This window comes from Bos indicus x Bos taurus, chromosome 22 (genome assembly GCF_003369695.1).
Source record: "Bos indicus x Bos taurus breed Angus x Brahman F1 hybrid chromosome 22, Bos_hybrid_MaternalHap_v2.0, whole genome shotgun sequence".
Taxonomy (NCBI): domain Eukaryota; kingdom Metazoa; phylum Chordata; class Mammalia; order Artiodactyla; family Bovidae; genus Bos; species Bos indicus x Bos taurus.
Window position 1 is genome coordinate 43,030,544 of NC_040097.1, and position 23,870 is coordinate 43,054,413.

Sequence of the window (23,870 nt, forward strand, 5' to 3'; positions counted from 1 at the left end):
CCACTCTCATACACTGCATCTGGCTCATGAGGTATTCTTGCTTAAGACACAGGTTGTGATTCAGTAGTGGAGACCAGGAATGACCACAAACCCATTTGTGATTCTGCAGGTAGCTCCCATGCCCCATTTGAAAAAAGATATGCCTTAAGCTTCCTTCAAGATGACAATCTAGACTCCCATAATGTCCAGAGTTAGATGCTGGGTGTGGCTACATCATACAAGAGGTTTGTGTATGGGTCTTAGAGCATCTTCCAACAGAACTCTGATAAATGAGAGAACCTGTGAACCAAGAGATTGGGATCAGGTCTCCTGCTGACCAACACCCCCTGCCCCCTGGCATCTGCCACAGCCCAGATGCACCTGTGTCACAATCAGACAGATTATGCAGATTCAAGGGAAGCTCAGCAAGGGACCTGAAGTCTGCAAGCCTCCAGATATGGTCACTGTTCTCAAGAGAAAGAAAGAGGGCAAAGCAATAAATGGAAAAATATATTTATTAAGTGCACCTTTTATAGAGCACTGTAGGGTACATCATTCACCAACTGGCGCAGACAGGAGATAGCATAGAAATTCACCAAGTAGAACAAAGTCAAGGAATTCACATTTTGCACTTAGGGGCATTTCGCTGCAATTAAACACAAAAGGTTACGCATTTTGAAACCAGGATCTTCTTAAAAGGCAGCCTCCAGCAGTCACATCCTGTAGAGCCATCCCTCAAGAAGACCAAATAGTATGGCAGATTTCTTTTCAGCACGTAAAGAAATAAGGCTCAGAGTCTTCAAGTGTTTGCATTTCACTTTTCAACATGAGAACAATGAAACATTCCAGAAGAAAATCTTCATGCTCCAATTTATTGGCACCTCCAGGTACCAATAGGTGCGTTAGGTTTGTAAACAGTCCTGAAACTGCAGGCAAAGATGGCTGGAGGACCTCAGGCATTAGGTCTGGAGGAAGACAGAGACAAGGGAGCGCTAATTGCCTTCTTCCAGGCTTGGGTTGGGGAAACAACAATCAATTGTGAAAATACTCTCCAGGAATGTTGGGAGGGGAGAGGTGCATAGCCAGTGGTGCAGCTGAAATCAAAGGTCACTGATCAGCTATAAAACAGACTCCTGTGCCATAATGAGAACCAAGAATCCAACCAGAGCTTTCACAGCAAGAGAATGAGGAAAGTGTCCCAGCTGGTTCTGATGCCCAAGAACCTTGCAGCTCCAGGGTTCTTGGCAAGGTTATGCCTGTGGTCAGAAAAATCAACTGAGTTGCTGTCTCCTTGATCCCCAGTGGCCTCTGGTGGCTGCTAGGATGGCAACTTCCCTAGTTGACAGCAGAGACTTGGGGCATTTCCGGCTGGCGAGCAGAAAGGCTCAAATGCTAACAGGCCCCGCCATCACTGCATTTGCACCCACGCTGCCCTGGTGTCCTTGAGGTGGGCACGGAGACCCCAAATCGGCATCCAGTTAGCTCCCCAAACAGCCAGGACTGGCTGGTGTCGACACTAGGGACCTGTCACAGCAACACTGCACTGCCTCTGGGTTCAAAGCTGACACTGTCCTCTGTCTTCAGTTAGTACCGAAGATCTTGTCCTAAACGGTGGGGTTCTGAACACTGGCATTTCAGTGCATACTTCTCTTCTCCCTGAACATCAAGATCCTGCTAGCTCATTCTACTGTGTGTGAGTGTGTTTGTGTGTGTATGTGTGTATGCAACGCAGTATAGAGTGAGAAAAGGAAAGTAGAGAGGGGAGAGCTGGGGCTTTAGGAAATGCTATTGTATCACAGTGAGTCCAAAAATACGTGTGCAAAAAACAAAAACAAAAAAAGAGTGCCAGTGTGCCCAGTCGGAAAACCTCTGATCTACAATATCCTATACTGAATAGCAAAAGGTGTTTCCTGGACATGGGCACATGTGCTTCAAGGCTGAAAAGACACTTCACAACATGTGTACCAGGTATTATCACTACTGGTACTTTTGGTCAAACTGGAAACACCATCTTTCGCAGGAAATCTAAGAAAACCATGGATTTTTCTGAAATGATGAGTCACACGGAAACAAAAGCTCTGAGAAGTAAGAGATTCTAAGAAATTTGTCCTTCAGGCTGGTTGCCTCTGAATTCAGTTGGTAAATATTTTTTAAGTATTAATGTAGTAGTTTTTAGCATATTTTCAAAATGTATACATCACTAATTCCAGAAAATCTTCACTACCCCTCAAAAAAGCCTGTAACTTAACAGTCCCTCCCCACTCACCCCAGTTCCTGGCCCCTGGTAACCACAATTCTGGTATTTGTCTCCACAGATTTGCCTACTCTTGACGTTTCATAGAAATGGAATCACGCAGTATGTGACTTTTCTCAAGGTTTCTTTCACTTAGTATGTTTTCCAGGTTCATCCGTGTTGGAGCATATGCCAGTACTTCGTTTTATTTTATAGTTGAATCATGTGCCATTGTATAGGTATACCACATTTATTTACCCAGTGATCAGCTGATAGACATTCGGGTTATTTCCACTTTTGCCTCTTATAAATCACAGTGCAAGAAACACTTACATACAAGTTTTCATGTGTGTGCAGGCTTTCATTTCTCTTGAGTAAAAACCAGGAGTAGCATTTCTGGCTCATCCGGTAATTCTATGTTTAACTTTTTGAGGAACTGCCAAACTATTTTCCAAAGTGGCTGCTCCATGTTACCTTCCCACAAGTGATGGAGGAGAGGTCCAGTTTCGCTCCCACCTGTCATTGCCTATCTCTCTGATTAGAGCCATCTTGGTGGGTGTGTACTGCTATTTCATGGTGGTTTTGATTTGCATTTCCTTCATGAATAAGGATACTGAGAGTCTTTTCATGTGCTTACGAGCCACTTATATCTTTTCTTTGTAGAAGATACAAAAATATGTCTACCCATTTGTTTATCAAATATGTTGCTCGTATTTTAAACTGTGTTATTTGGCATTTTACTTATAAAAAGTAAGAGTTCTTGATATATTCTAGACACGAGATTATGGCTTCCAAGCATCTTCTTCCATTCTGGTTGTTTTGTCACTTTCTTGATAGTGCTCTCTGAAGCATAAGAGTTTTGTGCCCCATTGATGAGGTTCAATTTATCTATTCTTCCTTAGGCTTATGTTTTGGGTGTCGTATCTAAGAACCCATGGCCTAGTCCAAGGCCACAAAGAGTCATCCCTGCTTACTTCTAAGATATAGTTTAAGCTCTTACATTTAGGTTGATGCACTTTCAGTTAATTTTGTACGTAGTGTGAGGTAGGGATCCAACTGCATTCTTTTGCATGTGGATATCCAGCTATCCTGGCACCATTTTCCAAAAAGACTACCATTCCTATTGAATTCTCTTGCCACATTTGTCAAAAATCTATTGGCCATAAACACAAGGCCATTCCATTCCACTGGTTTATATGCCTCTTCTTTTGTTTATGCCACACTCTTTTGATTACTGTAGCCTTATAATAAGTTTTGAACCGGAAGTGTGAATGCACCAACTTTGTCCGTCTTTTTCAGTGTTTATCTGGCTATTCTGGGTCCTGACATTTCCATGTGAATTTCAGGATCAGCTTATCAATTTGTACAAAAAAACTAGCTAGGATTTTGATAGGGATTACACTGAATCTGTATATAAAGTTGAAGAGTATTGTTAACAATATTTAAGTCTCTGATCCATAAACATAGGATGTCATCCCATTCACTTAAGCCTTCAACGTCTTTCAAATATACTTTGTAGTTTTCAGGATATGTCTTGCACTTCTTTCATTAAATTTATTCCTATTCCCTCTGATACTATTATAAACAGAATTATTTCTGAATTTTATTTTCACATTGTTCATTGCCAGGGTAAAGAGGAACAACTGATTTTTATATTGACTTTGTATTCCACAACCCTGATTCACGCATTAGTTCTACTGGGTTTGTGTATGTGCATGTGTGCATGAATTCCTTAGAATTTTCTATATACAAAATTGCATCATCTGTAAGGAATTTTACTTCTTTTACACATTTGGATGTCTTTTATTTCCTTTTTCTTTCCCAGATGCTTCTTAAGTATTAGCATACCAAACACTTTTAACCCAAGTTTTACTTGGCTGCCTGTGCCAGACAGTCTCCGAAGAGAATCCCCTGTTCTGGGGCCACCTTCAGACAAGTTGGTGCTCAAGGATGCTAGCACCAGTCCACTCAAAGGCAAAAGCGCTTTGAGGCCAGGAGGCTATTAGTACCACCACCAGCAAGGTCCTAGTCCTCACCCCAAGCTCAGAACGCTAGGCTTCTGTACCCAATGGTCACCAATCTTATACTTACTACCTCTCTCAAGATCCCAGAATACAGTAAGTCCTCTACACATGAACCTTCTAGTTGCAAACTTTCAAAGAGGCATGGCAGCCCCTGTATTCCAGGTGTACTTTTCAAGGTACTCTACTGTAAAACTGAAAATGCTTTACTTTCTGCGTTTATGTATGTATTACTTGTGTGAAAAGTATTACAAACCTATTACAGTGCAGTAATATACTAGTTCAGTACAGTACTCTATACAGCACTATACTATATAGTAAACTAGTACAGTACCATATAGCTGACTGTGTTAGCTGGGTACCCAGGCTAACTTTGTTGGACTTACTAACAAACTGGACTTACAAACGTGCTTTCAGAACAGAACCCATTCTTATGTAGGGGACTTACTGTTAAAGGAAGGCAGCAGTGGGGTCAGGGCAGGAGAAGTACCCGTGGGAGCCCACGGAAGATCCGGGGCTTGGTTTGATGGTGGAGTCACCCTACCATCTTTCCCCATGGGGGTTGCTTCCCCACCCAACTCCAGCTGCCCAAGGTGCAGAGAGGTACAAACTGAAAGGTACCTTATACACACATATACACAGCCACCAAGAACCAGAGTGTCACTGTCGCACAATCGAAGCCAAGGAGGGCAGTCCTGGCCCTATCAGTCACAGCGTGGATGGCTGCGAGCATCTTCTCTGGCTGGAGCTGTACTGGCTCAGGACAAAGGTAGACGAGTTGCTCTTTTTGCTGACGCTTGTCTCCCCAGGCCGGCTGCCTTTCAGGCGGCGGAATGAGCAGCAGAGGAAGCGCTGCACAAGTTCTTGGAAGAGGTGGCCCGTGAAGAGCATGTAGATCCAGGGGTTGCAGCAGCTGTTGAGGCTGGCCAGGAGCATGGCGATGATGAAAGGTGAGGCTGGAGGCAGAGGGGGAAGAAAGGAGAACACGGCATCACTCTCGTGGCATGAAGCCTCACCTCCTGAGAAGAGGGACCAGGTGCTGTGTCACAAGGCGGAGGACGGCAGAGACCAAGCCTGCCTTCCTCCCACATCAGTGCTCTGAGCACATGCACAGCCCAGCCCTGGAACGTTCCTTGTCCTTTCTCCCATCCGAAGCTTCCCTACCACGTGCTTCCATCTGCATGGCCACCTGTTCATTCCTTACTGACCTCGCAAGTCAACTGCCTCCCACTCAAGAGTATCCAAGCACACAGAGGTAGAAGCTACCAGACCTAGCATGTAGCCCTGCCAGCCATAAATACTTTAACTCCCCAAGAAACTGCTGTTTTCTCATCTCTGAATGATGATAATGAGAGTCCCCAAATCTCACAGGAGCACAGCAAGGGCAGAAGAGCACCTAATACTACAGATGGCCGATGCACGGCAGCTGCGATCGTGACCATGTGCCAGGGGGCCGTCTGGGCTCGTCTAAGTCCATGCTGTTCTGAATGAGTGCCTCAGCAGGGGAGGAGAAGGCTCTAGACTTATTCCAGCTGACTTACGAAGATGCTTTTAGCCCAGGAATATCTGATCTTGCATGCAGATCTCAGAGGTAAGGTCTTCTGCTTTGCTCACACACAGCCAGGACACTGCAGCTGGAAAGAGTGCTGTAAAATCACCCCCTCCACTTTCTGCTCACCTGCATTCTACCTTCAAGTCCCAGGGCCACTCCACTCTCCTGGCGATGGTCTTCTACACTGAAATCCTCACTGTGTCAACCATCTCCTTTCAAAACATAGCCACCCAGTGGGTTGCTGCCATCGGCCACTGACTGAAAAGGTGACTGAGAGAGGCGCTGCCCCACTGGAGTCCAGCAGGCTGGCAGCGGATGCTGTAGTGGCCACTCGGGGTCCCGTGTTAGGACCGGGCACTCAGCCCAGAGCTGCCAGAGAATAGCAAGCAAGCACACAGCGGAGTTTCTCTGGGGGCACTGCCTTCAGCCAGTGGGTAACACCGTGTACCAGGCAGCCCATATCCAGTGCCTGCTTCAAGGCAGGGCCCCCAGGCTGGCTCCTGTGTCTGCATCCCAGCTGCTCTGAAGGGTCAGCCCAGCTCCCAGGTTCCTGTGACTCTGGCCTCAGTTATGCTAGAGCAGAGTGATGGGGAAGTCAGTTTGGACAAAAGGAGGGTGTGGAAATCAGAATCTAGAGATTCATCCAAGAGAGTGGTCAGCAGCCAGCATCTCCTTGGGGGTCAGGCCCATGGGGAGCCCCTTACAGAGGACCCAGATGCAAACCCAAGGGGTGTGAACCCCCTTCCTACCTATTCATTCTCTGAGCCACATCTACTGTCTGAACCTTAACAGCCTTATCTTGAAATGGAGGTGACACCCACTAGGACTTTGAGAAAATTGGGGGAAAAAAAAATTGTGTGAAAGGGCATTGTGAATGGCAACGTGTTTATTCAAGTTATTATATTATTATTTACAGATATGAAATGTGATCAACTGCAGATTTTTTTTATCACTCTTGAGTTCAATTTAAGAAACTGTTCTTTGCCTTTTTTTCCATGACTTAAAAAAAAAAAAAAAAACTCAAAACCCAGAGCCCTGAGATTGGATTACATGACCCCAAAGGAACTCCAGATGGTCTGCTGTGGAAAACTTTACTCTGCCATAAGAAACCCAGCAGGGAAGGGGGCTGCAGCCATGGGTGAGAAAGGGATTTCAGGGTCTCCACCAGGCGAGCTGGCTCTCATCCATGTCTTCTATCCACCTCAGCAAAAGGAACACCTGTCCCTCAAGGTCCAAGCCCTGAGGGCTTGCAAACCACTCTCTTTGGTCCTGGAGAGAAGAGGGGCTGAGTGGGAGGCATGAACCAGGGATCGGGCCTCACACCTGCCTGGCCTGAGCTCAGGGCATTTCTCAGGAAAGGGAGGGAGGGGTGGAGGAAGAGATCAGATGCCCATGCATCCTCCCCTGCTGTGTCTACTCAGTGCCAGCCACCCAAGCAACCCTGGGGACCTGCCCTCAAGGGATTTACAAATCCAGGTGAGAAGGAGAGAAGCCAGACAGGCCTTCTAGTCAGTGGGGAGTGGCAGCATTGGCAGACAGGTGATGAGCGCAAGGCAGGGCACTCGGGGTAATCTTCAAGTGGGGGCTCCTACATGCCAAGCAGAGAACTGAGCAGAAAGGGCCATGTGCCAACTGCAAACATTCCCTGCTGGGCACTTACCGCCCCCAGGAGACAGACACCATGCTGAACTTCCACCCAGAACCATGACTCATGAGGAGGTGGGTGGCCGAGGGCCATGCAAGGACAGGGTGTCCCAGTGGTCCACCCACCCACCAGCCTGGCTTTACTCAAGCCGCATGAAGTCCCCTATGCGGATTTCCCGGTACTGCCCCCGCCTGTCACCATCACTGTCACCCTGGGCCCAAATTAGCCCGGAACAGCTGACGGGCAGCTGGCCATGGCCTCTCCTCTCCGGCTGCGCTGTTCCTGAGGCAACGAACACATGTCACTTACAACTCAAAGACCTATGGCTCAGTTGAATCTGATCAAGCTCATCAACCTTCCTAAGAGGCTCTCACTCCAGAAACCACTCATCAGTTCAAGGCCTCCCCTCCCAACCCTTCCCCAACCCATGGCTCCCAAATCAGGCACCTCTCATAAGGACTAAATCCCTTATCCCTACAGGAGCTATAGGAGAATTTGGGAGTTGTGGTGTACAGAGGCTTTTTTAAAAATGATTTCTGGATGTACATGTACAGAAAGATTGAATATGAGTATGTTTTCCAAGGCTCTTTGAAAAGAGCACCATTTTACAACATTGGAATTGTAAAAGTCACAGGTGTGTGATCTTACCATGCATAAGGTCAGGAAAAAGAGCTAAACTTGTGGGCTACACAGCTTTAAATAGTCTTCCGTGATGCCATTGCTCAAATCTGGGGACATGTGGGGCCTACCAGGAAGGACCTGAGAAATAACCATGTTCTAGAAGCAGAAGAGGTGAGGTTTCCTGCAAACGGAGAGCCTTTCCTTACCCTTTAGAGAATGACAGGACCCTGCCACCAACTTGGGCCACTCATGCAAAGGCAAGCCACACATTTTGGGAACAGAGATAACACATTAAAGCTTTTTAAAGCCTCATTACTTAATGTCCAGTCAAGGGCCCTGCACAGGCATCACCTAGGAGCTTGTTAAAAATGCAGTCTCACAGGCCCCACCCAGATGTGCTGAATCACAATCTGCACTTTAACAAGTTCTCCCACATGATTCTGTGTACAAAATGAAATCTGAGAAGTATTCCAATGATCTCATCAGGCAATGTGTGTATGTTTCTTTGCATAACCAGCTCCTACTCATCCTTCAAAACCCTTTTCAAATGTTGATTCCTCTCTGATCCTGATTTTTTTCCAGGGAGCTAGAATCAATGAATCCTGGGGGCACTCACGGTACTTCTGACAAGTGAATACAACTCTTACAGCATCGTCCCTTCATATTGTAACTATTTCTGCTTATAATCTGTGGTTGAGGACTTTGTGACATCTGTGGCTCTGTCCTTGGCCACTAGCAGAGGCTGGAAAATGGGAAATGTCCAATAAGGGACTAAGTTGAAGTGAAGCATGAAATTAGCAGACAGGAGGTCCTGATAAACCAGTCACCACCACCAGTATGTTGGAAAAGCAAAAAGACAATTTCTCAGCTTGATGATGGGAGATGGGCCCCTAACAAGATAACTGAACGCAAATTCAATTCCCCCTGGAAAAAGTGAGTTCGCACGCAAATATTAAGGTCAGGTGGGGATAAAGAGAAAGAAATAGAATGAATAAGTGTGACCATTACAGTGTGAGGCGTGGACTGTGGAGGGCAGAGGCCCCTGGTACTGAAGCATCTGGAAAGGGGGGGAGGTACCAGTGTTCCAGCAGAGCACGGAGGGAGGTGCCCTCCGTGGCACCTGAGGCTGCCCCTCAGTGGCCTGGAATCAGAATCACAGGAAGACCACCTGGTTACACCGCTCTGCCACCCACTCATCCGAAACGGTCCCCTTGGGCTTCCAAAACTCAGAGCTAAAATCTCCCCACCTTGCATCATACTGCTTCCTCTGGGGAAACCTTAATTTCCCTTGACCTCTTAACACTCTTGTTCCCAGCATTACTGGACTTGCCACCACTCGATGAAAATTGTAGTCCCTCTGTGAAAATGCATTCCTGAGCTCAACAATCCACACTCCCTCAGCTGTATGGACGGATTCCATGACCTGACACATCTTGAGATCTTCCTCTTCGTAAAGCACTGGCAGCGCACTTACTGCATGCCAGGCTGTATGCCACCAGCACCTTCTACCCTCCCCTCCCCACAACCTAAAGCCTAATCTTAACCCCAGCAAACAGCCCCAGGCAGGTTTAGTCAACCATCCAGGGTGACTGCTGCTCATTTTACAGATGGGGAAACACTTACAACCAGGCCTCCTATGGATTTCAACCTTTCCCCTGGCAAAACACCCTGGCAGATTTTTGATTACCCCAAGTGGTGGGGGGCGCACTTCCTCACTGAGTAGCCAATTCTATGGCCAGAGGTCTGCATAGAGTCTTATTTATCTTCAGTTCAACTCTACACACTCATCCCTGCCCCATCTTATGCACCTTCCTCCTCCCATAACCCACATGTTTGTTCAACTAGCACTGGTTGCACTCCAGGGGATGGCCAGCCTTGTGCTAGGCAATGGGCACACGTCAGAGAACAGGACAGGTGGCATCCCCCCTGTGACAAGGTTCACAGTCCACCTCTCTGGCTTTTAACAAGCTTCTCCACACACCAACCCTTCTGGACACACTACATACTGTCCAGCAGACTCTGCCAACACCCCACCCCCTCCTATTTCCTCTGACGAATAAATGTCTATTTCCTCTGACTGCCGAGATTCTCAAAGCCAATCCCAAGAATGAAAACAAAACTTTAAACAACCAGAATGGGGGAAAGGCGGAATGACATTGATCGTGTGGTCCCCAGGTGCTATGGGTCACACCATGTCATCCTCATTATGACAGAGGAGGAAGCTGAGGCTCAGAAAGGGGAAATCATCAGCTCAAGGACACAAGAGAAAGTGGAAGGGTGGGCTCCAAACACAGGCCAACACCGGCTCCAACACCTGCTGTTAGCCTGCACCGAGACCTGGGGACCTACAGGCCTGCCTGCTGTCTTGACCAACTGGATACATCCATCTGTCTTCATCTCCCCCCAGAGAAGCAGCTCAGGGTCAGAGTCCCTGTTACCAGCAGCCAAGCAAGTTCCACAGAGTTCAAGGGGAAAGGTTGTTGCCAAATCTTTTGGCTGCGCAATTTGATCTTGACGGTTCCATCCGGGGCTTGTCCAAACCTGCTAGGGCTGTCTGGTCCAAGCCCTCCTTCTGCAGACTTACTAGACTCACCAAAGCAGGGTCCCAATAGCATGTGGCTACTGGGGCGGGACGCTCATTAAATTATCACAACCCTCCTCTTGCTTTTTTCTCCTCTATTTTCTGCTCTGAACAATGAAAATACTGAAATCGAGAGTTTTCCTCTTTGCTTTGGCTCTTATGAAAAGGAAGCCTTTTGCACAGCCCCCTCCCCCCAACACACAAAGAAGCTTTATTATTGCTATTATTATACTTTTATCCTTTTCCCCCCTTTCTTCCCATTTTCCCCTATCTATTTTATCATGCCTGGGACCTGAATCTTGAGCCCCCTCCCCAAATTATTTTTGGAACAAGGCGAGCTCTAAACCAATAAAGGCAGAGCTTGGTGTGAGTGAAGGTGTAGGCGGGGAGAGATGGAAAAGGAGCAGCTGGGTTTACAGGGACCGGCAGGGGGAGCGAGACCTAAGGAAAGAGTTCTGTGGGGGCCACAAGGCCAGCTGACAAGCCACATGTGATTTCTCCAGCTGCTCAGTTAGTCCCTGATCTGTGAGCAAAGCAAAGTTAGAGAGCTGAATGATGATTTCAGCTTCCACGGGTTGGCTGCCGTGTTGGAGACTGGTGGAAGTAGTACTGATTCTATCCAGAAATGGGATAAGTTTGCTTTCTCACGGACAGAACAGCTGAAAGAAAGCCTCCCAGTCTTTCCTTACAAGCAATTGAGCCGCCGGCATTCCAGTGCATTGAGATTACCTTGCAACCAAAAGGTGTTAAGTCGTTCACCACCACAGATCACCCCTCCTGCTGTTTGCAAATGAGCTACCGGAACTGTCTGTGATGAAGGCTGAAGGCGCAAAGCCTCGGCCAGAAGCCAGCGCCCCAGAAGCTCTGCTCCCCTGGATCCCTCCTCATAGCATCCCACCCTACCTTCGCCTCCCGGTTTCACCAGCCACCCTCAGTTCTGACACTGTCTGTCCTCCACTGGAGAGCGCGCGTTTCCCGCCTACCAAAATCAACCGGGCTCCAGAGACAAACGGGGAAGTTTGCGCTCCGTTCGCTCCCTTCCCTGCTTGCCCCCACCCCTCAGCAGAAGCACTGTCTGGGCTCCTGGGTACTGACAGCGCCGCCGCCGCAATACTCACCTCTCCACCTCGCGGCTGGAGAGAGGGCGAGGGGCACAAGTCGCCTCCTCCACTCGGCAAGGGATTCCCAGTCTCCGCCCACTGACAGCGCCCTGCCCCACACCTTCTCAGGCTCGGTTGGAAGAATCCAAGCACCCATCTCCCGCTGCTCTGATTCAAACCAGGTCTCCCGGGTTCACGCTGACTTGAACTTAAAGTGGAAGTTCAAGGGAAGTGAACTTAACGTGGCAGGAGATGGGGCCTGGGTCGGAAAGTCACCTCCCCGCATTGCTCACCAGGTGGAAAAGGCAAGTCATTGGAAGCTCAATTTTCGGGTCCGTAACAGTGAATCAAATACCCCATGTGGCCTAAAGACTGTGGTAGGGATTTTACGTGCATTTTCACATTTCATTCCCCTACTGTTGAAGAGGAGGCTTCCCTGATGGCTCAGTGATAAAGAATCCACCTGCTAATACAGAAGACTCCGGTTGGATCCCTGAGTTGGGAAGATCCCCTAGAAAAGGAAATGGCAACCCACTCCAGTATTCTTCCCTGGGAAATCGCTTGGGCAGAGGAGCCCGGCGGGCTACAATCCATGGGATCGCAAAAGAGTCGGACACTGGTTAGCAACTAAATAACAACTGCAGGGGAAAACTGGCTTATCATCTTTGCTATTTTACAGAAAGGGAAGTCAAGGCTCAGGGAGGTTATGCCCCAAGTCACCTGGCCAGCAGATGATGCGGCCAAGGCTCAGAACAATCCACGAAGCCCGCCAAACCCAGGACAGGGACAGCAGGACCAGGCCACGCCCGCCGCGCTCCCTCCTCCCGGTGCTTCCGCCCGCGCTACCTTCCTTGGGCGCATCGGCATCCCAGACACTCCACATCTGCACGAAAAAGAATGGCGTCCAGCACACGATGAAGGCCAGCACGACGATGAAGGTCATCTTGACCGTGCGGATCTTGGCCTTAGAGATGAGCTTGACGTTGCTGACGCGGGCCAGAATCGCGCGCCCCGCCCAGTCTGCCGCCTCGCCCTCAGCACCCGCGGCAGCCTCTGCCGCCGCCGCCGCCGTCTTGAGCCGTAAATTCTGCCAGATCTTGAAGCTGATAAGGCCATAGCAGGTGGCAAGGACGATGACGGGCACAATGTAGACGGCGAGCGTGATCCACGTGATGTAGGCCTTGGGCCCCCAGGGTTGAATGAAAACGGCCCAGCAGTCGAAGACACCGTCGGCCACCTCGCGCAGCGAGAAGATGTGCACCTGCGGCGCGCTGGCCACCAGGCAGCCGAGCCATGTGACGAGTACCGCCAGGCGGTCGGTGCGGCGGCTCAGCGAGCGCAGCGGCTGGCAGATGGCCAGGCAGCGGTCGAGCGACATGAGCAGCAGCAGGTAGGTGGACGCGAACATGCCCACAACCTGCAGGTACTTGACGAGGCGGCACAGCAGGTCGGGCCCGTAGAAGCGGAACGTGATGTCCCACAGAAGCTGCGGCAGCACCTGGAACACCGCCACTACCAGGTCGGCTATGCTCAGGTGCTTCATGAAGAAGAAGAGGCGCGAGTGCTTGTGGCGCGTGGTGCGCAGCGCTAGCAGCACGCACGCGTTGCCGCTCAGCGCCAGGAACAGGATGAGGCACAGCACGGCCACCTCCACCCGCGCCAGGGCCTCGTTGCGCTGTGGCGGCCCGGCAGTGCGATTGCCCTCGGTTCCCGGCGGCGCCGCGCTCCCGTTGACCGCCTCAGCGCTCCAGTTAGCCGCAAACGCACCCTCCATGACCGTGGCCGCTGCGGTGCGCCCCGGCCTTCGAGTCCTTTAAGGCGCGGCGCGGGGGCGGGGCCCGACTTGCAGTCCCGGCGTGCCTGGAGGCGGGGTGGGGGCTCCTGGGTTCCCCTCCCTGAGACTCCGCGGACCGATCTGCTGGGTCGGACTCTGAAACAAACCCCGAGGGCCGTGAGAAGACCGTGCGTTTCTCCCGACGCGTGTATGCCTCAGCTGTCCCCTTTCCAGGAACTCCAAATCATCTAGGACTAGGGCCACCACCGCCGGCCCTGGGGTTGCTGAGCGGCTGTCCTAGAAATTCCCGTTTGAGAAACTTCTTTTGAGACTTTGGAAATGAGCGGGAATCTACCGGACCCGCAGTTCCTTGAGATAGTCGCTTCCACTGAAGGAGAGGGAGGAACATAACCAGTTTCCTCCCGGACTGGGACTTCTAAGCCAGCCACCTCGCCTAGGGATCCCCCAACTAGTTATTCCCCAGAACCCACAGGACAGCCACCTCTCCTAGTAAACCCCACTCTGATGCTCCCTCTGAAGACACCCCCCCCCGCCCCCAAACAGCCACTTGCCTGGGAAACCCTGCTCAAGACCATCCCCCTCCAACCCCGTTTCTAAAATGCTTAGCCATCCACCCCTGAACTTCCACAACAACCGCTTCTTTGCCTCTATCCTGGAGGCACTCCTGACTCAGTATATCCAGGACGCCTAACCTGTTCTCAGTACCCCTGACACCTCTCAGGGGAAATCCTCCCCAGCCCAGCATCCTCGAAGGTTCGGGAACTCAACAGGCGTCTTGGCCCCCGACAGCCAAGGGATCTCCGTCGAGATCCTGAGCAGGTACTTTACAATCTCTCAGAGTACCGGCGGCGCCTCCGGAACTAGGATCTCAAAGCACTCCAACACCTTTTCTCGGGTCCCAGTGGCTCCACCAGCGCCAAACATCCTGTCCACTCATGCGCTGGATTCAGCTACCTGAACCGAGTCGTAGGGCGAAACTACACTTGGTTCCCTGGGGAAGTTGCACCGCCACGGATGGTTCCAAAGCCGCGTGTGCTCCCGGGGCAGGTTGAAGTGGCTGCTGCCGGCACCCAGTCTGATAGGATGCCAAGGGCTCGGACGCTGTAACCTGGGGTGGAATCACCTCGCCTGCAGCCCTGACTGGTGGCTGGGTAGGGACTAGAAGCGATCAAGGAGCCCTGTCGAGGCTATGCGCGTGGACGGCGTTAGGATGCGGCGCTGCCTGCCAGTGGCCAGCTTTTCTGCAGCGTGTAGCGTAGGCTGTCCCACCTCATAGATCCGCTAGGAGGCGCGGAAGGCCGGTCTTGCCGGTTCCCACGAAGCGGTGTAATCTTGCCCAGCGTTGCCTCAGCGTGGTAACAAACAGGCTTATTTGACTGTGACTTAAAGCAGCAAGAGGGAAGAGGCTCGTAAATAATATGCTTGGTTTCTTCCTTTCTTGATTTAGAAGCTCCTGACTCTCAGGCAAACGGGAGGCTTGGATAGCAGTGTTTCCCTGTTGAATTGACAGTGAGGAAGTTACAAAAGCATTTAACAGATATTCCCCAATCATCAGGTCAATTTCAGGGCTTCTTCCCCTCCTACTGTTCCAGGGAGCTTGATGTAGTGGATTTAGCAGTGGATTCATGCTTTGGAATATTTTTGCTCCTATTTCCATTCAAGAGGAATGAGATACTTTCTGTTCCAATCAGCACTGGGAGAGGTCTTTCTTCACTTAGTTTTAGGGGAAGATCTCAAGGCCCTCCCCCTCAAAAAAATCTATCTTCATTTTAAAATGACTCTGTTTGTCTATGGCCCAAAGCCATTACTGCCTCTTTGCTATGCTTCAGTGTTAAAATCCTAAAAGATGTCAAAGTAATATGAAATTCTAAGATGGTTTTTCTGACTCCTAGCTCTTTTTCTATTCTAAAATCATTAAAAAAAATAATTTAAATTGGCTGAGAAAAAAATGGCAGAAAGAAAAAAGAGGGTTCAACAGTGGACATGGCTCTTTAAGTATTGTTAAATGCATCTCTTCCTGACATTTCACTTACCCCTTTTAAAATTATGTGGCTAGAATAGTGTTAGTCAAGGATGGGGGCTAACAGTTATAGCCCTGTGCCAAGACATACTAGGGGTGGGCCACTGCTGCTGCTAGATTCTGGGCTTTACCATCTACGACCTGTGTGGCCAAGTCACGGAGCCCCAAGACTCAGTTTCTCTGGGGGCTGACCTCGTGGGGCTGTGAGGAAGTAAGACTTCACTCACGTGAGGAGTGCTCTGCAAACAGTTAAATACATCTGAAGCTGTTTTCTCACATTGACAATCCTCACCCCAGAACTATCCTATGAAAACATGTTCTCATCCAATCAACCTCCATCTTACTTATCTTCCTGGATTGAACTCATTTATCTTTTCAATTAAGACCAACAGAGTATGTGTGTGTGTGTGTGTGTGTGTGAGAGAGAGAGAGAGAGAGAGAGAGAGAGAGAGAGACAGAGAGAGAGACTGTACCAGACAAGGACCTGAGTTAGGCCCTCTGAATCCGAACTGGTGTGATGAGAATCTGAGATCTTTACCTCTTAGGGGAAGCCCTCCCTGACCACCTCAGCCCACTGAGAATTCCCCATTTTCTGAAGCTCTGATGCTTGACTGCAGATTTCACCTATAATACGAATGTGTCGAGTCTCCCCAGTGCAGTGTAAGTGCCTAGAATATGTCTCGCAGATCATGGTCCTTTGTATAATTACCATTATGTTTCCTGTCATGCATACCTATCAATAGCAATGTGTTGAGAGAATGACACTGGATTACCCAAAAACACCCCTCTGCAAATTAACCACTAGGTTCAGTCTTTTGCTTCCCAGAATAATCTTTCTGAGGAAATCTGGCTAAAAGAGGACTCTTTGTGAGAAAGCATGCTATTCTGATATGTTCGCTATTTTTCCTGAGAGGGAGCGATGGCAGAGATAAAGCATGATGCTTCCAATTCCACAAACGTGTCCACTGACCATGGCTGTGACAACCCAACCTCCTATTAAGGAACTACTATCAACACCCACATTCTCCACTTGCAGACACCACTGGCCTATGTTAAGGCATGACCAGAGAGAAAAAGCCTTCTAAGGGGGGAGCAGAGCTTGGAATAAAAGCAGGTTGTTCTTCTTTTTTCTTTTTTTTAAAGCAAGCTATTCTTAGGCAGAAGAAAAGGTTTATTGAGAATCAGGAGCTTTGGAATGTGTGACTTTTTGAAGAGGCAGGGCCTAGAGGAGGGAAGTCATTTAAACGTGGGGGTTATCTTCACAGCAAGTGAATGAACAAACAAATGGGGTTCTCCTGAGGACTACTGAGGAGGAAACTGAGGTTCAGAGAGGAGGAGGGGCTTGCCCAAGGCCCCATAGCTGGTTAAAGAAGGCCAGCATGGCTGGAGTAAAGCATGAGGCAGATCTAGAGAGGTGGCAGGCACCAGACCCCCAGCCTGGTTGACTTGGGTGTCTTACCTGATGGACAGAGGTGACCAGTGACAGGCAAGGGGCTGGCTAGGGGGCCAGGTACAAAACTGCAAGGGGCTAAGAGACGTGACTTGAGATAGTCCCCTGGGATCACTGGAGAGTCAGCCTAGATTCATTCAGGGCACACAAAGAAAGCAAAGCTCTTCTCCATCTGCCCTCCCCCGCCCCTCCTCCTGACTCCCTCCACCTCCCACCTCGTTTCTATCAGTCCATCTCTGGTGGGATGAAACAGCCTAAGGGGGATTCCAGTGACCTGACAGCTTCAAAACAAAACTTGCCCTAAACCTCCACGAATTCCAACAGCCCACTCGCTTTCATTTTTCATTAAAAAAAAAACAAAGGACATTTCTTCCCAGAGGGGCACCCCTACTGAAGTTCACCTCTCCTGCTGGACTGCTGAATGCATTATGGCCGAGCAGACTCTGTGCTCTTTCCAGCACAAACATTCACTCAGTAAATATCTTCTAAGCACCTACTGTGTGCCTGACAGAGTGACCGAGAATCACAGCACCGAGTCTGGAGTTGAACTCCACTAACCAGCGCTCCTGAGATGGGCAAAAGCCAAGACAAGCAGAAGGACCGGGACCTCAACTGCACCAGGGACGCAGAGTCCTGTATGACCAAGGGCAAGTCCTCATTCCTCCAGGGCCCTGGTTTCTTCTCCTAAAAATGAGGGCGTTGGAAAGTCTCTGAGATCCCTCACAGTTCTATCATTCTCTAAGTCTAGCAAGCAAAACACACACAACGCGGCAGGGAGCACACAGACTGATGACACATCCTCAGCGTCCCTGAGGCCTGGAGCACTCAGTAGGTACTCGGCAAACACTAGCAGGAGGACCGAGCCTCAGAAGTCACAGTGCATCCCTCTGCCACATTCTGCTCCACGAGGCAGTCATGAAGTCCCCCCAGTGCAGGAGGAGGAGAAACACAGTCTGTCTTTTGCAGGGAACAGTGAAGTGCTGGAGGCACGTCTGACTAAAGGCAGTGTTGTAACTTTGGGGGAAAAATACACAATCCCACTGTGTCAGTGAGTTGCTCAGAAAGCTTCAATGAAAGAAGAGCTGGAATGATGCCTGCTACATGGCGAGTATCTAAGAAACAGGAACTGTGGCCACTACCTACAAGGATGCCCAGTTGTCCAGGGACCACAGATCAGGAGCCAATGGCCTGGTGCAGAGAGATGAGCTGGAATTTGTCCTCTAAACCCCAAGCCACAGGGCTCAGAGTACACTTCACTATCCCCTAATCTGAGTGAACCAGGGGCCTAGGACAGGAAAGCCACATTAGTGAGAGTTTCCCTACAAGCCCCCCACATCCAATACACCCCAATATTATTGCCCAAGCTCCCAGATTACGAGCCAAGGGTATTGGTCCTAAAGAAAACACATCTTAAACAAGACAGACTAAGCACATGGCTCAGAAATGAGAACAGAAACGTCTGCAGGCTGCAGAGCCAGTGGAGACACATGCAACTTCCGGAAACAGAGGCTCAGATGTCCTCCAGGCCAGCAAAACAGTCCCTGGCAAGCCAGGTGCTTCCAACCCACTCTGGGGGCCTGCACAGCCCAGCCCTGGGCCAAACTGTTGCTGGGGTCTGTCTTCTCTTAACAGACCTCCCTCAGCTTCACCAGAGAAGACCAGGCCACAGAAATTTCAGCCAAAAGTAGCCACAAATTATCACTGCTCCCAGAACTGGTTTTGCTGTTGTTGTTATTGTTGTTTTTTACCTCATGGAGCATTTCTCTCTACCCGGGGCAGGGGCGGGGGCAATCAGGCACAGAGCGATGAAGAAACAACGGACAACGGAGAGGACACGCAAGGGCCTGCCGAGCCCCTGCAAGCCAGTGTCTACTCGTCCCACGGTTGAGGGCCAGCCCAGCATAGAGAGGCCACAAGGAACTGCAACGAAGATACAAAAGAACCATACATGTGTTAAATGATGGCCCACAAAGGACTCCAGAAATCATATCTTGCCATCTCATTGCTTCTTAGAGAACAGAAGTGTGCTTCAGACTGGGGTCGGGCTGACCCCCATTTCTGCTGCTCTCCTGCAGGGCCAGGCCCCTTTGGCTGCAGCTCTGATCTGTTTGCAGCTTGATGGCTCCAGGCAGTGAGCCCTCCAAGCCCTACCCCTGAGCCCCCTGCTCCAGGAGAGCTGCTTCCGGGACTGCCTGCAGCTGGGGGAGGGGGCCCTGAGAGTCCAGTTCCAGCCCCAGGGCAGGGCCAGGCACCTACTTTACAAGGTTGAGTGCAAAGTGACAATGTGGAGCCCCTTGTTCAAATTTGATTAAGAAAGTGACATCAGAGTGTTAAATCAGGAGTGGGGCCTGAATTAACGCAGAGACTGCATGGCCCATGAATCCAGCTCACCCATCACCTGTCACAGCATCCATTCCATCTCAAAGACTATCTGACTTTTTCCTTAAGTATCTCTTGATGCTATCTCCCCCATCCCCCACCTCCACGCCACTGCTCCATGCTATGTTGCTGGCCATACACACTTCTTGGACGCTGCAACCCTGCTGTCCCCTCCCACCTGCTCTCCATACAGCAGTTAGCTTTTAAAATGACACTTGTTATGATGTCATCCTCTACTTCAAATAGTTCAATGTCTTCCCCTTGCCCTGGGAGTAAGGACCTAATACTTTAAGGTAGCCTAGGGCCCTGAGTGGTCCAGCCCCTGCTGCCCACAGCAGCCTTGTCCTGCTCCACCCTCTTTCTGGTCCTCTGAGCTTCAGCCACTTCCCCATTCCCCTGGCCACGCAAGCATGTACTCATGTCTCATCTCCCAGCAAACCCACCACATCCTCCTAACTCCATCAGGACTTCTCATCTGCAGACTTCTCCTCCTCAGCACCTTCTATGAGTGTAATTTCACATCCATTTGTGTGGGTTTCTGGGTATGCCAAAGGCTTTGACTGTGTGGATCACAATAAACTGTGGAAAATTCTGAAAGAGATGGGAATACCAGACCACCTGACCTGCCTTTTGAGAAACCTATATGCAGGTCAGGATGCAAAAGTTAGAACTGGACAAGAAACAACAGACTGGTTCCAAATAGGAAAAGGAGTACGTCAAGGCTGTATATTGTCACCCTGCTTCTTTAACTTACATGCAGAGTACATCATGAGAAACACTAGGCTGAAAGAACCACAAGCTGGAACCATGATTGCTGGCAGAAATATCAATAACCTCAGATATGCAGATGACACCACCCTTATGGCAGAAAGTGAAGAGGAACTAAAAAACCTCTTGATGGAAGTGAAAGAGGAGAGTGAAAAAGTTGGCTTGAAGCTCAACATTCAGAAAACTAAGATTATGGCATCTGGTCCCATCACTTCATGGGAAATAGATGGGGAAACAGTGGAAACAGTGCAGACTTTATTTTTTTGGGCTCCAAAATCACTGCAGATGGTGACTGCAGCCATGAAATTAAAAGACGCTTACTCCTTGGAAGGAAAGTTATGACCAACCTAGACAGCATATTCAAAAGCAGAGACATTACTTTGCCAACAAAGGTCTGTCTAGTCAAGGCTATGGTTTTTCCAGTGGTCATGTATGCATGGGAGAGTTGGACTGTGAAGAAAGCTGAGCACCAAAGAATTGATGCTTTTGAACTGTGGTGTTGGAGAAGACTCTCGAGAGTCCCTTGGACTGCAAGGAGATCCAACCAGTCCATTCTGAAGGAGATCAGCCCTGGGATTTCTTTGGAAGGAATGATGCTAAAGCTGAAACTCCAGTACTTTGGCCACCTCATGCGAAGAGTTGACTCATTGGAAAAGACTCTGATGCCGGGAGGGATTGGGGGCAGGAAGAGAAGGGGACGACAGAGGGTGAGATGGCTGGATGGCATCACTGACTCGATGGATGTGAGTCTGAGTGAACTCCGGGAGTTGGTGATGGACAGGGAGGCCTGGCGTGCTGTGATTCATGGGGTCGCAAAGAGTCGGACACGACTGAGCGACTGAACTGAACTGAACTGAACTGGGTAATGATGGGTCTGGTTGTGGTCACCATAATGTCCCCTTGTCTAGTACCTTGGAGCATGCACAAGTCATGGAATGAATGAGTTACCATTGAACCAGTGGCTGCCACCAAGACAGAGATCCTGGGGCTGACAATGTGCCCAGTTGGTCATGAGGGGGAACCGGGACGTCTCAACTGTGACAAGTGGACTAGGTTACCTTCCTTGAATGGATGTTGTAAGGATGAAACTGCATTGTATGTAAGTCAAATCATTATGCTGTGTACCTTACACAGTGCTGTGTGTCAATTGTATCTCAATAAGAAAAAAAAGAGAAAAAGAATGAGACTGTGGAGTCCCATACCAAGGTCACAGGTGCAAGGCCTCACCACAGAAACAAGATCATCTCTGGAACTGACTGAGCCCCATTGTAACTGTTGCCAGAAGCCCCCTGATTCTTACCAGCCAGCTTCCTGACCCCAAATTAGGCAAAAATGACCACCTTGGTACTCACCCTATAGCACCGTAACAAATCACCTAATACCACCCTTCCAGCAGGAATTTTATCTTGAGGATATAGAAACTGGCTACTAGCCCACAGAATTGTCTCTCCCTTGAACCAGTAGGCTGTTCTAACAGTAATGACTCTCCCTGGCCTGTCAGAAGGTCAGTCTGCTGTGCTCACAGCAAGCACATTATCTCTGCTCTTTGTTCTCAGTAAAACTCACTCCTTTCTGCAATACTCTGGGTATGGAAATTCTTTTCCAACCTGCGCTCAGACTGCCACAACATTGACTATGTATAAAAAAGCACCTGGAACAAGAGCAATGCTCAACAGAGTCTATTTAATGTTTGTGGATGGACACTGTGAGGCCTGGGGCAGGTGGACATCAAGGGAGCCCTCCAGTCTTTCCTATCCCCAAATATCTGGGATTCTATGAAGAAATGCTTAGGTTCCTTTCTTTTCATGATAGATTAGAGATTGTATGCATTTCCTCTTCTAGAGGGACATGCACTTAAAGGGGGGCTTCTGTTGCTACTTCAGGTTGCATAAGACCCATCCCTGGCCAGGCACAGGCATGGGAGGAAGTGATTCAAATCCAGTGGGGACACGTTCCACACCCAGGTCATATTCTTCTACACTGGTTCAACAATAGGGGAGAAGGTTTCACCTAAATTACATTTCAGCCTAAGTTAGATCTAGCCTAAACCCTCAGTCTAATCTACATTAACTAACTTTCATAATGAGAAGAAGCAGGGTAGACACCCATTCTACCCTACCCACAGGCATAGAGCTGTCCCAGGCATTGTCCATCTGTTTTGCTCCTGAAAAAGCTTCCTGAAGTTCAGACTCAATGAAAAGATGATTAAGTGGCCTGGTCAGTTCAAATAGAAAGGGAGCTTCCCTCCCTGCCAGGCCACCCACCAGGGATGGGAGTAGCAACCGGGGTCCAATCTATTTCCTCCTCCAGCCTGACCTTTGGTTTATCTTCCTAGGTAGGCTTTGTGGCTCCCATGGGTCCTGACAGGCCTGGAGGCATCTGGGCCTTGGGAGGCCCCCACCAATAGCTTCCCAGGGCGTCTAGAGAGTGGACAGCCACCAAATTCAACATTCAAATGAGGCTCCAGAGGAAGCTGAACCTCAAGGCAAAGCCTGGTCTCCTAGAGACCTAATTTCTGTGATGGATCTGGGCAAAGTAAATGGAAAACCTTCTGTAAAACATTCACCATTCTAGACACCATTAGGAACATTCGTGATTCATGAGAAGAGGTCAAAATACCAACATTAACAGGAGTTTGAAAGAGCTGATTCCCTCATGGATGACTTGAAGGGGTTTAAGCCTTTACTGGAGGAAGTAGCTGCAGATATGGTGAAAATCTCAAGAAAACCACAATTAGAAGTGGAGCCTGAAGATGTGACTGACTGAACTGCTCCAATCTCACGACAAAATCAGAAGAGAGGACAAGCTGCGTCTTATGAATGAGTAAATAAAGTGGCTTCTTGACCCTGTTGTTCATCAGGAATAGCCGCAACAAAATGCTGTGCAGTTTGTTGAAATGACAACAAATGATTTAGAATAAATTTATTTAGTTAATAAAACAGTTGCAGGGTTTGAAAGCATTGTCTCCAAACCCTTCAGAAAGAAATTCTACTGCAGGTAAAATGCTATCAAACAGCAATGCTTGCTACAGAACAATCATTCATGGAAATAAGAGTTCATTAATATGGCAAACTTCACTGTCCTATTTTAAGAATTTTCACAGCCACCCCATTCTTCTGCAACCACCACACTGATCAGTCAGGCAGCTGTCAACATCAAAGCAAGATCCTCCACCAGCAGGAAAAAAAAAAAGATAACTTGCTCAAGGCTGAGATGATGGTTAGCATTTTTTAGCAACAATTTTTAATTAAGGTATGTATAGTTGACCCTTAAATAACACAGGTTTGAACCACAGGGGTCAACTTATACATGGATTTTTGAGTACTCAGGGATTGGGCACCCCTAATCTAACCCCTGCACAGTTCAAGGCATTAAAACATAACTTTTACATGTACTAGGAAACCACGAAATTCAGGACTCACTTTACTGCAACATTTGCTTTATTGTAATGGTCTGGAATGAAACCCACTTGTCTGCACAGGGTTTGTATGGACACGTATTTCCGTTTTCTTGGGTGTATACCTAGGAGTGAAACTGCTGGGGCATACAGTAACTTTACGCTGAATCTTCTGAGTTTTACATTCCCGCCAACAGAGCATGAGGGTTCCAATTTCCCCACATCCATGCAAACACATATTGCTAATCTGTTTTAGATTCTAGCCGTCTTACTGGATGTGAAGTGGCGTCCTGTGGTTTCCGTGTGCATTTTCCTGATGGCTAATGCTA

General features: G+C 49.0%; 1 protein-coding gene across 1 annotated transcript; it reads right to left on the reverse strand.

The window, feature by feature from the left end:
* Positions 1–476: 476 nt before the first annotated feature.
* OXTR (oxytocin receptor) lies at positions 477–14,219 on the reverse strand. Its single transcript, XM_027523057.1, has 2 exons — positions 12,579–14,219; positions 477–5,189 (listed from the first exon to the last, which is right to left on the reverse strand). Exons 1-2 carry the CDS (start codon positions 13,504–13,506, stop codon positions 4,942–4,944), a joined length of 1,176 nt encoding a protein of 391 aa, XP_027378858.1. The 5' UTR covers positions 13,507–14,219; the 3' UTR covers positions 477–4,941.
* Positions 14,220–23,870: the final 9,651 nt, after the last annotated feature.

Bases quoted from the DNA above. Each gene is read 5' to 3' on its own strand.
- OXTR (XM_027523057.1), bottom strand. From the start codon at position 13,506: ATGGAGGGTGCGTTTGCGGCTAACTGGAGCGCTGAGGCGGTCAACGGG. The intron at 5,190-12,578 runs GTAGCGCGGGCG...CTCTGCCTCCAG, and splicing joins TGCCGATGCGCCCAAGGAAG to CCTCACCTTTCATCATCGCC.